Source organism: Halichoeres trimaculatus, unplaced genomic scaffold (genome assembly GCF_033239565.1).
Source record: "Halichoeres trimaculatus isolate MK-OKI-2021-1 unplaced genomic scaffold, fHalTri1.1 fHalTri1_scaffold_4, whole genome shotgun sequence".
In the NCBI taxonomy this organism is placed as follows: domain Eukaryota; kingdom Metazoa; phylum Chordata; class Actinopteri; order Labriformes; family Labridae; genus Halichoeres; species Halichoeres trimaculatus.
In genome coordinates, this window is record NW_027437182.1 from 28,395,788 (window position 1) to 28,408,026 (window position 12,239).

Below are 12,239 nucleotides of genomic sequence, written 5' to 3' on the forward strand. Positions count from 1 at the left end.
CTAAAAATGAGAATCAATGTTTTATTTTCCTCAGAGTTCTTCCCTTTAATGTGCTCAGCAGATTTTCAGCTGATGACAGAAAAAAAAAGTTAATTTTATCATTAAAGAGAAAAAACTCAGTGTAGACTAATCAGTATCACATGTAAAATGTTTTGTGCGTATGCTGTAGTACACTGTCCTTATGAAGCATTATCAGGTTATGAGTAACGTCTGTCTGTTAGTTTCTGAGGAGGGGTTATGACTTGAGACACCTAAAAATTACTTCCTTGTCATTTTTAAACCAAGTATTGTATTGAAGATGAAAATACTCCTCACTAACTCAGTCATTTGTGTAGTTTGTGTTCATCTACAGTCAGACACATCCTTACACAACACAAACTAAAAATATCTCAGAAAAAGCCTGTCTGCTGGAATCACCGTCAGAGAAAAGACGTGTTCCTCCAGCTTTGAGAGCTTTACTCATTTCTGTTCTTTCAAATTACATTTCAGACGAATCAGCTGTTTGGCCTCAGAGCCTCTTCAGATACATCCACGATGAGTGAGTAAGAGAGGAACCAGCAGGATGGAGATGAACATTAGGAGGAGGAATTTTCAGCTAATTATTCTGCAAATTACTGATCTTTAATAGTAAATGGAGTGTGTGCATAGGAATAGCCTGCTTTCAAGGGTAAGCCACTTACACGTCTTATTCAAGGCTGCTTTACAGTGCGTGTAGTCACTGCTGATACTGGAGCTAAATTTCCCTCCTGGTTTTCTACAATTTGACCAAATTCCCAACAGTTACACACTAACACTGGGAGTACAGCCAGTGGGAATGCTGTTGACCAACAAGTGTCTGTCTCTTTAAAGGTTTTCAAGACCTTACGCAGAGTCAAGGAGAGAAGCTGGAGTAAACTGATGTTTTTAGCCCCCTTTCATCTCTAAACATAGGACTAGAAAGAGTTTTGGACCACAAACAGCAAAAAGCAACATCCATAATTAAGAGTGCACACCAAAGTCTAAAGTAAGTTAAAGCTCAGACTTGGCCTTGAATTAGTTTCAGTCACAGTTCAATCTGAGCTTCATGCATCATAAATGTTTCTCAGTGTTTATCTTATGATCCTGCAGATAGACAGTGGCTTGTTTTGTATTGACTGTACAAAACTTTGGGTGTGATGTCACCCATTAGTTTCTGAAGCCTATCATTGGTGGTCACTGGTCACCATGTTGGAAATGCTGACTCAACCAGCCTTTAGTGGACCAGCAGGCAGACTTGTGACTTGAGAGCCTTTAGTCTCCTCCCTAACAGCAACACTGTTTCAGTCTGTCTGTTGAAGCAGGTGCAACACGTATTATGCAAACTTGTAACCTCCATAGCTTAAAAACTATGTTGTAAAAACTATGACCACGATTAGTGTGTGTAAGGATAGAGAAGTGAGCTACTCAGGCCAAAATCACTCAGCTATAAAGACTTCAGTGGTTTCCTTAAAGAACCCACCACTTACTATACATCAAGCACATTTATAAAACCTTATAGATGCATTTATATAACCATTATACTTATAGAAGTCTGTTAACCATTAATAGGCTGGCAGAATTAGTTTCAAACAACACCAATAAAAGCTCATACTTACAGGAAGGTTTTCCATAGAATCAGAATCAAAAATACTTTGTTAATCCCAGCAGGAAATTTGGTGTTACCAAAAGGTCATGAAATAAAGTAAGTGATAGATATACAATAAAATAAACGGTAAAGTAGTAAGCAAAAAAAACAAACAAACAAAAAAACAAGAAGTGTTTTAAAGCCTTACAAATGCATCTATAAGACTCTAGAAATGTGCTGATGACACATAAGTGGTGGGTTCACATAAAGCAGAACTGATTTTTTTTTTTTTTAGAATGGGTGTTTATGTGTATATGTTGTTTCTTGTTCAGTTACACGTTACTGATTACGCTTTACATAAGTAAAAGCTCTTTTTGTGGAATCACATCTGTCTGGTCTCCTTTCCACCACCTTCATCAACACTAAAGCACAAGTAAATTTTAAATCCCATCCCCTCTGTCATACTAAACATAACATTTAAACACAATCTCCATTGAAAGAGCAAATAATATAACCCATGTGTTATGTGTAAGCCTCATTTCATCTGAGGGTTAAATCAGTTTGGTTTCAGACTCCCACGTTCATCATGTTTCAGTGACCAGCAGAAACCTCCCTGCTGCTGCTGTTGGTGTGTTTTTTATAGATTTGTCCATAGAGATCACTCTTACATTTTAGACTGCTGTTTTAATTTAGCAATCTGCAGGAAGGAAATGAACTGCTCCGTGACTTACTGCTGCTGATACGCAGCACACAAGTAAAGATGACAAATGGAAAGGATTAAATCAAGCGGGTCTTAGGAAGGCGACAGTAAAGAAAGCGAAAAAGACTTTCAGGAGGTCTTTAAATTATTCCAACAACTCCATCAAGCTGATCCCTGCAGTAAGCATACTTCATAGCTGAGTGCATTTGCTGGTCGTGGCCACAGGAACAGAAAAAAGAGCCTCCACACTGTATCTCTGTAATTAAACTCTTGTCCCAGATGCACACTCAGAAGTCTATTGCGAGAGCAGGATTTCTATTAAGCAGGTGATTCCAATGCGTCTGAGGAGCGGTCGGGGACTCGCAGCGTGAGACAGGAGGAAATGAATCGGAGCTGTGTAAGCACAGGGCATTCGCTGCTACTGAAGGGTTTTTAAATGACTCTTGAAGAGAGTGAAGTAGCCTTCGGTTAAACTGCTGCGGCACTCACGAGGTCACAGAAAGGTCTTGGGGTAGCGTGAGGAAAGGTGGAGGGAGGGAGGTCACCGCCGGGCCTGTGCGACTGACCTGAAGCCAAAGATCGAGAGGTAAGCAGCGGAAGGCCGGATGAGGCTGCACGCACAGCCGGGATGCAATGACCTGAAACTGAAAATTAATATTATTTCATAGAGTTCAATGAATAAAAGCAAACAGAGACACGGAGACAGGATGCTACTGCAAAGCTTTTATTGAAGAAAGAAAAAACAACAGTTGACTACGTGCCCCTTCCAAAGATGGAGAACAGATGAGCTGCTTTGTCTGAACAACAGAGGGTTAAGCTCTTTAAGGAGAGTTTCACACTCAACGCTGCAGCCTGAAGCAGCGCCTGATGGAAACATCCACTGTATGGATTCAGAGAGCAGACAAAGGATCCTCTTTATTTACTTTGGTAAAGACGAGTAAACACGTGAGGCACGGCGGACCATGAAACACACGCAGCAACAGCAGCATAATGATTCAATACTGCTGCTGCTGCTGCGCCAAAGGCACTTTAACAAACATTGGTAGAACAAAGACAGTAGACAAGACAAATACACAGAGCAAATTAAAAAACAAAAATCATTAAACCATCTTTTCTTTCGACTGGTAACATCACTGGCTTTGTGAGGATTCATGTCAGAAGAGCTTCAACAAAGAAGCGTGATGTCGATGCGGATTGTCTGTAAAGAAACTGTAAACACGGGAGTTCAAAACAGATTATATGGCACTTTAAGAAAGTACAACAGCAGAGGTTTGACTCTACTCATGGACCTTACCTCACACTTTATTCAAATGTGGTAATACACCAATCATAAAATCTTTAAACATTAATTAACTTCCCTCAATGAAAGATGAAATGTCCACATATCTGGACTCAGCATTACATGTTAAAATGAAGCTGAGAGCAGGCAAACAAAGCAAAAACAAAGCGTTCAAACAAATGAAAAAGTTTCATTTCACTTTGGGTCAGGCACCAAAACTTGCTCAGTCAGATTCGGGAAAAGACGGTAGTTGGAGACGTAACAAGAGCAGAAAACATTAATTTGTCAATAGTCAATCGATTACTTTCTCATCTTCGACTGAAACTCTGGTCTTTAGCTCTTTGTTGCCATCTTATCCAATTTTTCCACTATTAGTCTTTTAAAATTTGATTCTCTGAGGAATTGTGTGACCTCGCCTACCGTCCAACCACATCATCATCCCGTCGCAAACCCAACCAATCAGTCTTGGTGCTTGAACCTGACCATCAAACAGAAGCAGCTTGATAAGGTGAAGGCGTGGACATCGTTTCCTCAGTTTGCAGAGATCTCTGAATCATACCAGCCAATCACAGCACAGGAAAGGCGTTATGGTGTCAACATGATGTAAACAAAACATGACACAAAATATATTAAGGTGTAGTTGTATGAAGTCTTATTATGAGACCTTTTCTGTTTATTCAATACTAAAATACATTAATCTGCATCAATTTGCTGCCTTTTTGTGTTTTAAGTCTGTTATTTAAGTAGTTTGCATCCTGATAAAAATATGACTAAATAACTTTTTTTGTGCACCGCAAAAAACTGAAATCTTATCAAGTGTTTTTGTCTTATTTTAAGTAAAAAATTTCTTTTTATACTTGATATGAGCCACATTCAACTTGTCAATTCAGAAAAAATTCTTGTTTCAAGTTGTTTAAAGTCAAAAATGAGGTCTGAGTTGCTTGTAAGTTAACAAGTTAAAAAAATCTGCCAATGGAACAAGAAAAAATTGCTTGAAACTGGACAACATCTTAATACAAGAAACTTTTCTCTTGTTTCATTGGCAGACTTTCTTTTTTTCTTGCTTTTTTTTTTTAACTTTGTATAAGCAATTCAGACCTCATTTTTGTCTTTAAGTACCTTGGAATAAGACATTTTTCTGGAATAGTCAGGTGAATGTGGCTCATATTAAGTCGAAAAAGACATTTAGTACTGAAAATAAGACAAAAACACTTGATAAGATTTCATTTTTTTTGCAGTGTACTAAAAAAATCTGCTTTAAAATTCCTTTATTTCCTTTCATGACAAATAACCACTGTATTTAAAATAACTAGGGAAGCCATTGGGAAAATCTTGATTTAAAAAAAAATATATATTGACATTTTTCACAGTTTTTTTATTCATCTATTTTTTTTTGGTTTCAGAGATCATCAGGGCAAAGTGTTTTTTTTTTTTTTTTTAGCTGTGAAACATGAAAAGTTTCATTTTTCAGTGACCTTACATCTTGTCACAGCAGTGTTTTTTTTGTTTTAATCAAAATACTCATTAAACACTCTTTAACTGGCTTTTAAAACACCTCATTAGGTCTGGTCATAGTTTGAAAACATGCTTCAAAAAGCATTTTCATGTCAATGGTTGTATTAAACCTTTGATAAAAGACATTAATGTCAGATTGGTCACCAGCACTCCTTCTTCTCATCCTACTGGATATCTGATCTGACAGAAGTAAACAGTGAAGTAAACAGTGAGCGCTCCTCTGCAGTGTTGTGACCACATTTAGCGAACATGTTGATGTTTGAGGCTCTTATTTACTGTACGTTTCTTCCTCACTGTCACTAATTCAGTTCAGCACAGCACTGGGATGATTCAGCCGTAGTTCACGCCTGAGAGCACAGCGAATGTTTGTGCTACACACTGCTGCAGTGTTGCAATGAAATGTTTTCCTGTGGAGGGAAAACCAGAGGCGGATCTGAATAATGGATACGTTTTGGCTTCACAAGATGAGGACTTCAGGAGAAAACAACAAACACACCAAGGTCTGATTTCTAACAATTTAGTTAAAACCACTGACTGTATATAAAGATGGACCACGTGCCTTTACCTCCTGTTGCACAAAAGTGAAACCAAAATGCCCCCCAAGAGACACAGGAATTTTGAGCTGGTCACATCTTCTGAGGCAACTACAGAACTCTGGCAGTGAAACAGATTCATGTGTTGGCTTGAAGCAGACACTCACTGAAAGTTAAATGACTCTCATGTTGGTTTTCATCAATGGTTATCATTAAGTCTCTATTTCCTATTTCTCTGAGAAAGACCCTCATTTGTCAACAGACCTGTCTATCCGACATTAACCCCGCTGTAAGACATAAAATAAGTACTGAATTTACCTCAACATAAGACAAGTTTGTCTCCTGGAAATACAATAAACATATGTTTAATACCTAGCTAGTTTACTGCTAAGATACCAGTGGGTCAAAAATGGTGAAGAAGAGTTACAGTCTCATTTTTACAGTTATCAATATCAATGTCACTTAGTGCAACATCCTAAAAGGCGAGCCTAAAAACATCTTTTTAAATTGCATTAATATGTTTCTGGAAAACATATCAAAGCTGTTTTCTTGATTAAAACTGAGCTTTTTCTGAAAGTTTAATTGCTCCAAAATGGCCACAAAATAAAACTTCCTCAAAAATAGTACAAAAAAATAAATAAATCGAGAATGAACTGTACTGATAGGAAATAATAAAATGCATTTTGATTTTAATATTCCACCACTTTAACTCTGTTAACAAAGAGGAGCCAGGTTTTATGGGGTTTTGGCCTCACTTTTGACAGCTGGCACATGGTCCTTCATTTCATACAGTCAGTGGATTAGACGTCTTGACTGCAGGTCTCTGCTTTTGTAACCTGTTGATATTTTTACAATTTCTTCTTTTTTTCTGATTATTTATTATCAAAGCAGATGAAAAGAAACAGGAAAAAGAATCGGAGCAACCACCATCAGCAGGTCAGAGCCTCAGTGAGCTGAACTCTAGCAGCACAGCTGACATACTGATCTACAGAGGGTCCTGTGTTTCCTAACAGCCAGCAGTGATCAGATGACTCACTGAGTCAGATGAACTCTGAGGGGTATTTAAGTACAGACCTCATGTCGCTGCTGAGGTTGACCAGTTTGAGGATAGTGATACAATCAGGGCATTAAAGGTCGTCTTTAACTACAGAGGAGCACATTTCGGGTTTTCTTTCCTGCAACTTGAAATTCTTTCATCTGCTTTGAGTGCCTGATGATGTAGAAAATTAAGCCAATAGTTTAGAAGAGTAAAATGTGTTGATGTGTCTTAAAGGTCTCAGTATGTTTTATTTTAGTAATGTGTTTAAATGATTGTCATCTTTACCTCAGACTCATCCAGTGTCTACAGAAGAGGTGATTTGTAGGTACTATTGTCTGTATTTAAAATGATTGTCATGTTTCTATGTTAAAATTATGTTGATGGCTCATCCTAAACTTTGATATGTTTTGAATCTAATGTGAGTTTTTCTTCCCACTGAAGAACAGAAAGAATGGAAAACATCTTTCTTCAATTTGATTTTTTTTTTCTTTTTCGGATCTGTTTGTGGTGATTTCTTTAAAAACTCTGATTTTTATGCCTCATTAATTTGTCTTTTCAGATTTTAAAATGAGACATTTTTTATCACAGCTGATAACTTTCTGTTTTCTAAAAACTGCATTTTTCATCTGTCATTTCAATGTCTTCTTGCATCTTAGCATGAGCCTCACTTTAGGTCACTTTCTGTCTCTCTGTGTAAGTTTTGCATCCCTTTGTTTTGATATAAAAGTGTGAGGATCTGTGCTGATCACTCTGGTCCATGCACATGTGCAACATTTACTCCAAACTCAAACACTCTGCAGGGGACATCATCATCATCATCATCATGAAACATTTTCTTGTATTCATAATAAACCAACTCTAAAATCAAACTACTTTCCACTTTCTCATGGAGGGAACAAAAACTAAAATCAGTCATTTTTTGGGAAACTCTTCTGGTCCCTTCTTCGTCCATCAAATTTTAAAGAAACAGTAAAAACAAACGACAAATGTTGATGGTACAATCAATACTGACAAACAGCACAGTCACACAGTACCAACAGCAGAGCTCGGGTTAAAGGATTACTATAAGGACACTTAACGTTGAATCTGTACAGGTAAAATATTTTCTTATTCATAAAATTTCATATAAAGTGTCGATGCAATTAGCATTAAAAATTGCATAGCCAACAGGAATTCATCATCTTTACTGAACTGCTTAAACTACCATCACTAAACTACTCTAGGTTAATGTATATGAGAGAAAAGGGTACACGAGTTTCTGCTCAAATACTACTCTTTAAAGGCTGTTGATATGAAGGGAATGATCTGATCGTGTCGTTCAATACTACAGGAAAAAAATGTACGTGTGCATAAAACCAAACTTGGCTGCAAAGTTCAAACTAAAGTGTCTGATTTCAGGGAATTGCATTCAACAGCTTCTCACTGAGCTGAAGTTTACGGCTGCTGTGGTCCCAATCAGTTTCATCTTTACTGAAGCTGCATAAAAAAACAAGCCGACCGTAAATGTGGCACTTTAAATCTAAAGTCTTTGGTGTTTGTTTAGGCAGAGCTGTTGGCAGTAATGAGCTTCAGCGTGTCATTTTACCTCCTCACACCTGTACCGTCAGCTCATTACGGGAAACACTTTAGGATGAAATGAACGTTTGATGATGGTAGTTTTTCTAAATACTGCTTATACACACACATCCATCCTTTATGTCTTCACCTGCGGGGCAGATGTGTCAAACTTTTCAAATGCTTTCATGGACTCAGGGGAGTCAGGGGAGGGGGGGAAATATTTGGACGTGCATGCACGAGCAGGCTGGCTACAAGATGCTGGAGTAAGATGTTTGTGACGTGAGATAACACTGAGTAAGGGTTTATATATTGCTCACTTGAGAGCAATAATTCAACATTTTGGGTACATTTTGTCCTCTTTCAGATGTGATGAGAAGTGCCTGAGAGCGTTGATGCCACTGGGCTGCGTCTTAAAGATGGAGTATACAATCTGAATGTGTCTCATGCTGTTGAAATTTGGCAAATTTCCGCTCATAGCAGCTGCACGTGGACATCAGATTGCTCTCTAGCTCATAAAATGTGCTGAAATATCAGCCTGTCTGAGGTGGATTTTAAACTTTTAACACAAGAAAAGAAGATAAGTTTGATATTAAATGCAGCACTGAGCTTGTTACAACGTGTTTCTGTTTCCTAAAATGTTGAATTATTGCTTTTTACAACCTCTGAGTTAAAAAAAACACACAGACTGAGCAGCCGTGTTTGTACCGAGTCATTAGATACATGTGTGCAGGTGAACACGTGATGCTATTCCTTATGTTACTGAGGTGAGTATATATGTTTGTATAGAGAGGGATATAGTGTTGGTGAATACGCTGAGGAATGCAAGCGTCTGTGAATCTGTAGCGAGAGAAAGGAATGAAAAGAAAGAGACAGAGAGATACGGAGAGTTAGCGAGCAGGCGAGCGCTGGTTTATCACAGTGGAGGTGACCGGGCAGCGGGTTGTTCAGAGGTCAGTAGTGGCCTTTGCGGTGAGCGCCTGGATGCGGCTGCTGTTACAGTTTTTGCAGAGGACGTGTCCGTCCAGAGGGTAGCAGCCCTGGTTATCCCCCTCTGAGAGCAGAGAGCCACAGTCCTGCAGGACACAGATACTCAGTCAGGGCGCACAACACAAACAGAGAGATTCTCCACGCTCACCGATCAGACACGTTCATACTCTCACTGTGCTCACAGCCTGAATGAGACATTTTCTGCTGGTTAGAAGCTCAGACGGTGAATGTCAGGATACAGGAGGTCTCTGCAGAGAGTCCGCAGACGCTCAAACATGTTTTTATTTTCTCTACCAGCTCCAGAATCACGAGAAATATCAGAGAAGACCTTTAACTGTTTTAAACACCCCTACGCTCACATCATCTTGATGCTACTTGACTGCTGCTCTGTATCCTATTAGAGGATTTATTTACTGTTTTCTAGAAACAGCTGTTTGTTCAGACCCTTAAACAACCCCAGATCCCTTTAATATAATCAGGTTTTACAGAGCAGAGGTCTGGAGTTGCTGCTTTATTGCACACTGACCGGTTAGTTTGTTTGTGTTGTTGTGAGTCTCTGATGTTTGGAGCAGTTTGCTCAAGTCTGACTCAACACAATGCTGATAAAATAAACACCCCTCTTGTGTGTGCTGGCACGCAAATTAAATTACAAAACCTTTATTTCAACAAGCATCAGGTCAAAGGAGGTCAGAATAAAATGTAAAAGTGTAAAAAATGACCCAGAGGTAGTCATTAAAGTTTCTCTTTCTGTTGTAACAGTTATTATTTACATCGGAAGGGAGAAAAATCAATCTTTGCTCCTTGAAAACAGATTCTGTGACTAGTTTTTCAATGATTTCATAATAGTTTGACTTTTCACTGATGGTGGTTAACAGCTGATGGTGTTCAGTGGGAATCTAGTCTTCAATCAACGACCATGTTATTGCTTCAATCCAGGAGTGTCCAAACTTTTTTTCAGAGGGCCAAAGGCCAATTTTCTCTTGATACCAGATGATCAGTGGTCAGTTTTCTCTGTGTAGTCACACTGCTTCTGCGTACACACCAGCGGACTCTGCTTCAGACCAATGAACATGTTCTCCATTAGGGGGCGATGTAAGGAAAACATGTCAGGATGTTTTTACGGCAGGATCAGGATCTGGATTTAATCAGGATTGTTTTTTTTATATATATTTAGACTACTTTGAACTGAAAACAACATTTTTAGACCAAAGTTTTTCTGATCCTTCATCCTGAACTATCTCTATGCACCTTTTTTTGTCTTTTCTGCACCGTGTCTTCACTTTAATCTGGTCTTGTGTCTTCAAGTGTGTTTTGTTGAACCCTCACACTTTCACATCATGATAAATCCATTACTTTAAATGTGTCAGCTGTAATAGTTGTTGAGTTTCTGCAGAATGTACAGAGCTTTAGCTCAAGCAGCCTTTGCATAGTCCAAATAATTTAGATCATGATTCATTTAATTGACATAATTGATGGTCTGATTTTGGACTGGTTTTCTTTGATTCAAAAGAGTCACTAAAACCAACACAACAAGAGATCTCCTCACAGAGTCTTCAGAGAGAAACACGTCTGATCTGCTCTCTGGTGACAGTGGATGTCTTTTGATTCATCTCATATTTTTCTATGTATTTTAGTTCAATTCATCCTTTTTACATAATTCATAGGCTTATTTCCGTGTTTTGTACTTAAACTTTCATGAAAGTCTAAGTTACTTTTTCAGCCATCTCAGCAGAGTGGATCTGTCTGAATTTATAATATTTGAGTGGTCAGTTCATTGTCTTTCTCTGGGGCTGTTAACTTTTGTTTTCACTGAAAAAATAAAATAAAATTGTGTCAAGTGATTTTGTCTTATTTTTAGTAAAAAATGTCTTTTTAAACTATGAGCCACATTCATCTGACCCAAAGGTTTGCAACCTTTACTTTCATAGGAACCAGTCTCAGCTCACCTGGATTTAAGTCATTCTGGAGCCACAAAATTGACTTTATCTTCGCAATAAATACAATAAAGTGTATAAAGTTCTATAAATAGTAAAATTCTGGTGATTAATTATCTAAACAGTAAGTTTTTTTTGTGTTGATAAAGTTAAACATGTGTTGTCTTAGGTTTTTTTTAATTCTAATAAATTTGCCAATATTAAAAAGAGTTATGTAAATACAACTGCTAAATTATAAATAAGCAAAATGAATGACATTTTTATACATTGCAAAATTTGTAGAATATTTCAAATATTTGCAAAATCAAAAAAATGAAATTGAAACATTTGTGAAAAAAATGCCAATATATTAAAAGTTGCAGAAAAAAAAAATGATAAAAAATGCTTAATTTTTCCCCCAAAAGGAAATTAAATGATTTGGAAAAATTGCAGAAATTGAAAAATAAATAAATAAATAAATAAAAAAATAAAAAAAATAAATAAAAATTTAAAAAAATGCAAAAATTCCAATCACACACAATCTTCAAATATGTGGAATTTTATTTTATTAAATTTGAAAAAATGTTCGAACATTTAAATTAAAAAAGTAAAAAAAAGTAAACACAAAATATCAAAAATTGAAAAAAAGAGAAAGTTTTATTGACCGATGTGATCCATAAACAAAATTTTAATGCATGATTTTATCTATTCTTTTTAATGTATTTAATCATCAATATCTCTGTAAGAATTTTTTTTAATTTTAATACTATTTTTTTCAAATCTACAAGGATTTACTGCAAAGGAGAGCCGCATGAGGCTCCAGAGCCACAGGTTGAAGACCCTTGACCAAACCTGCCAATGGAACAAGAGAAAAGTTTCTTGTATTAAGATATTATTCTAGTTTCAAGCAAATTTTCTAGTATTTTTTTTCTTCCATTTGTAGATTTTTTTTTAATTGTTACAAGTAATTAATACCTTATTTTTGTGTTTAAAAAACTGGAAAACAAGAAATTTTTCTGGACTGACAAGTTGAATGTGGCTCATATTGAGTATAAAAAGACAACTTTACTTAAAATAACACAAAAACAGAGATTTTTTGCTGTGTTGCCTCTTGTCCCCACCATGTGAAGTCTG

The 12,239-nt window shown here is 37.0% G+C and overlaps 1 protein-coding gene across 2 annotated transcripts in view; it reads right to left on the reverse strand.

Moving 5' to 3' along the window:
• Positions 1-4,422: 4,422 nt before the first annotated feature.
• Positions 4,423-12,239, reverse strand: part of lpp (LIM domain containing preferred translocation partner in lipoma) — a 259,259-nt gene continuing 251,442 nt past the window's right edge. For both annotated transcript variants that reach the window (XM_074668419.1, XM_074668420.1), the window contains one exon: positions 4,423-9,278. In XM_074668419.1, the coding sequence (XP_074524520.1) occupies positions 9,150-9,278 (129 nt within the window). In that variant the 3' untranslated portion in view covers positions 4,423-9,149. The remainder of the gene's footprint in view (positions 9,279-12,239) is intronic.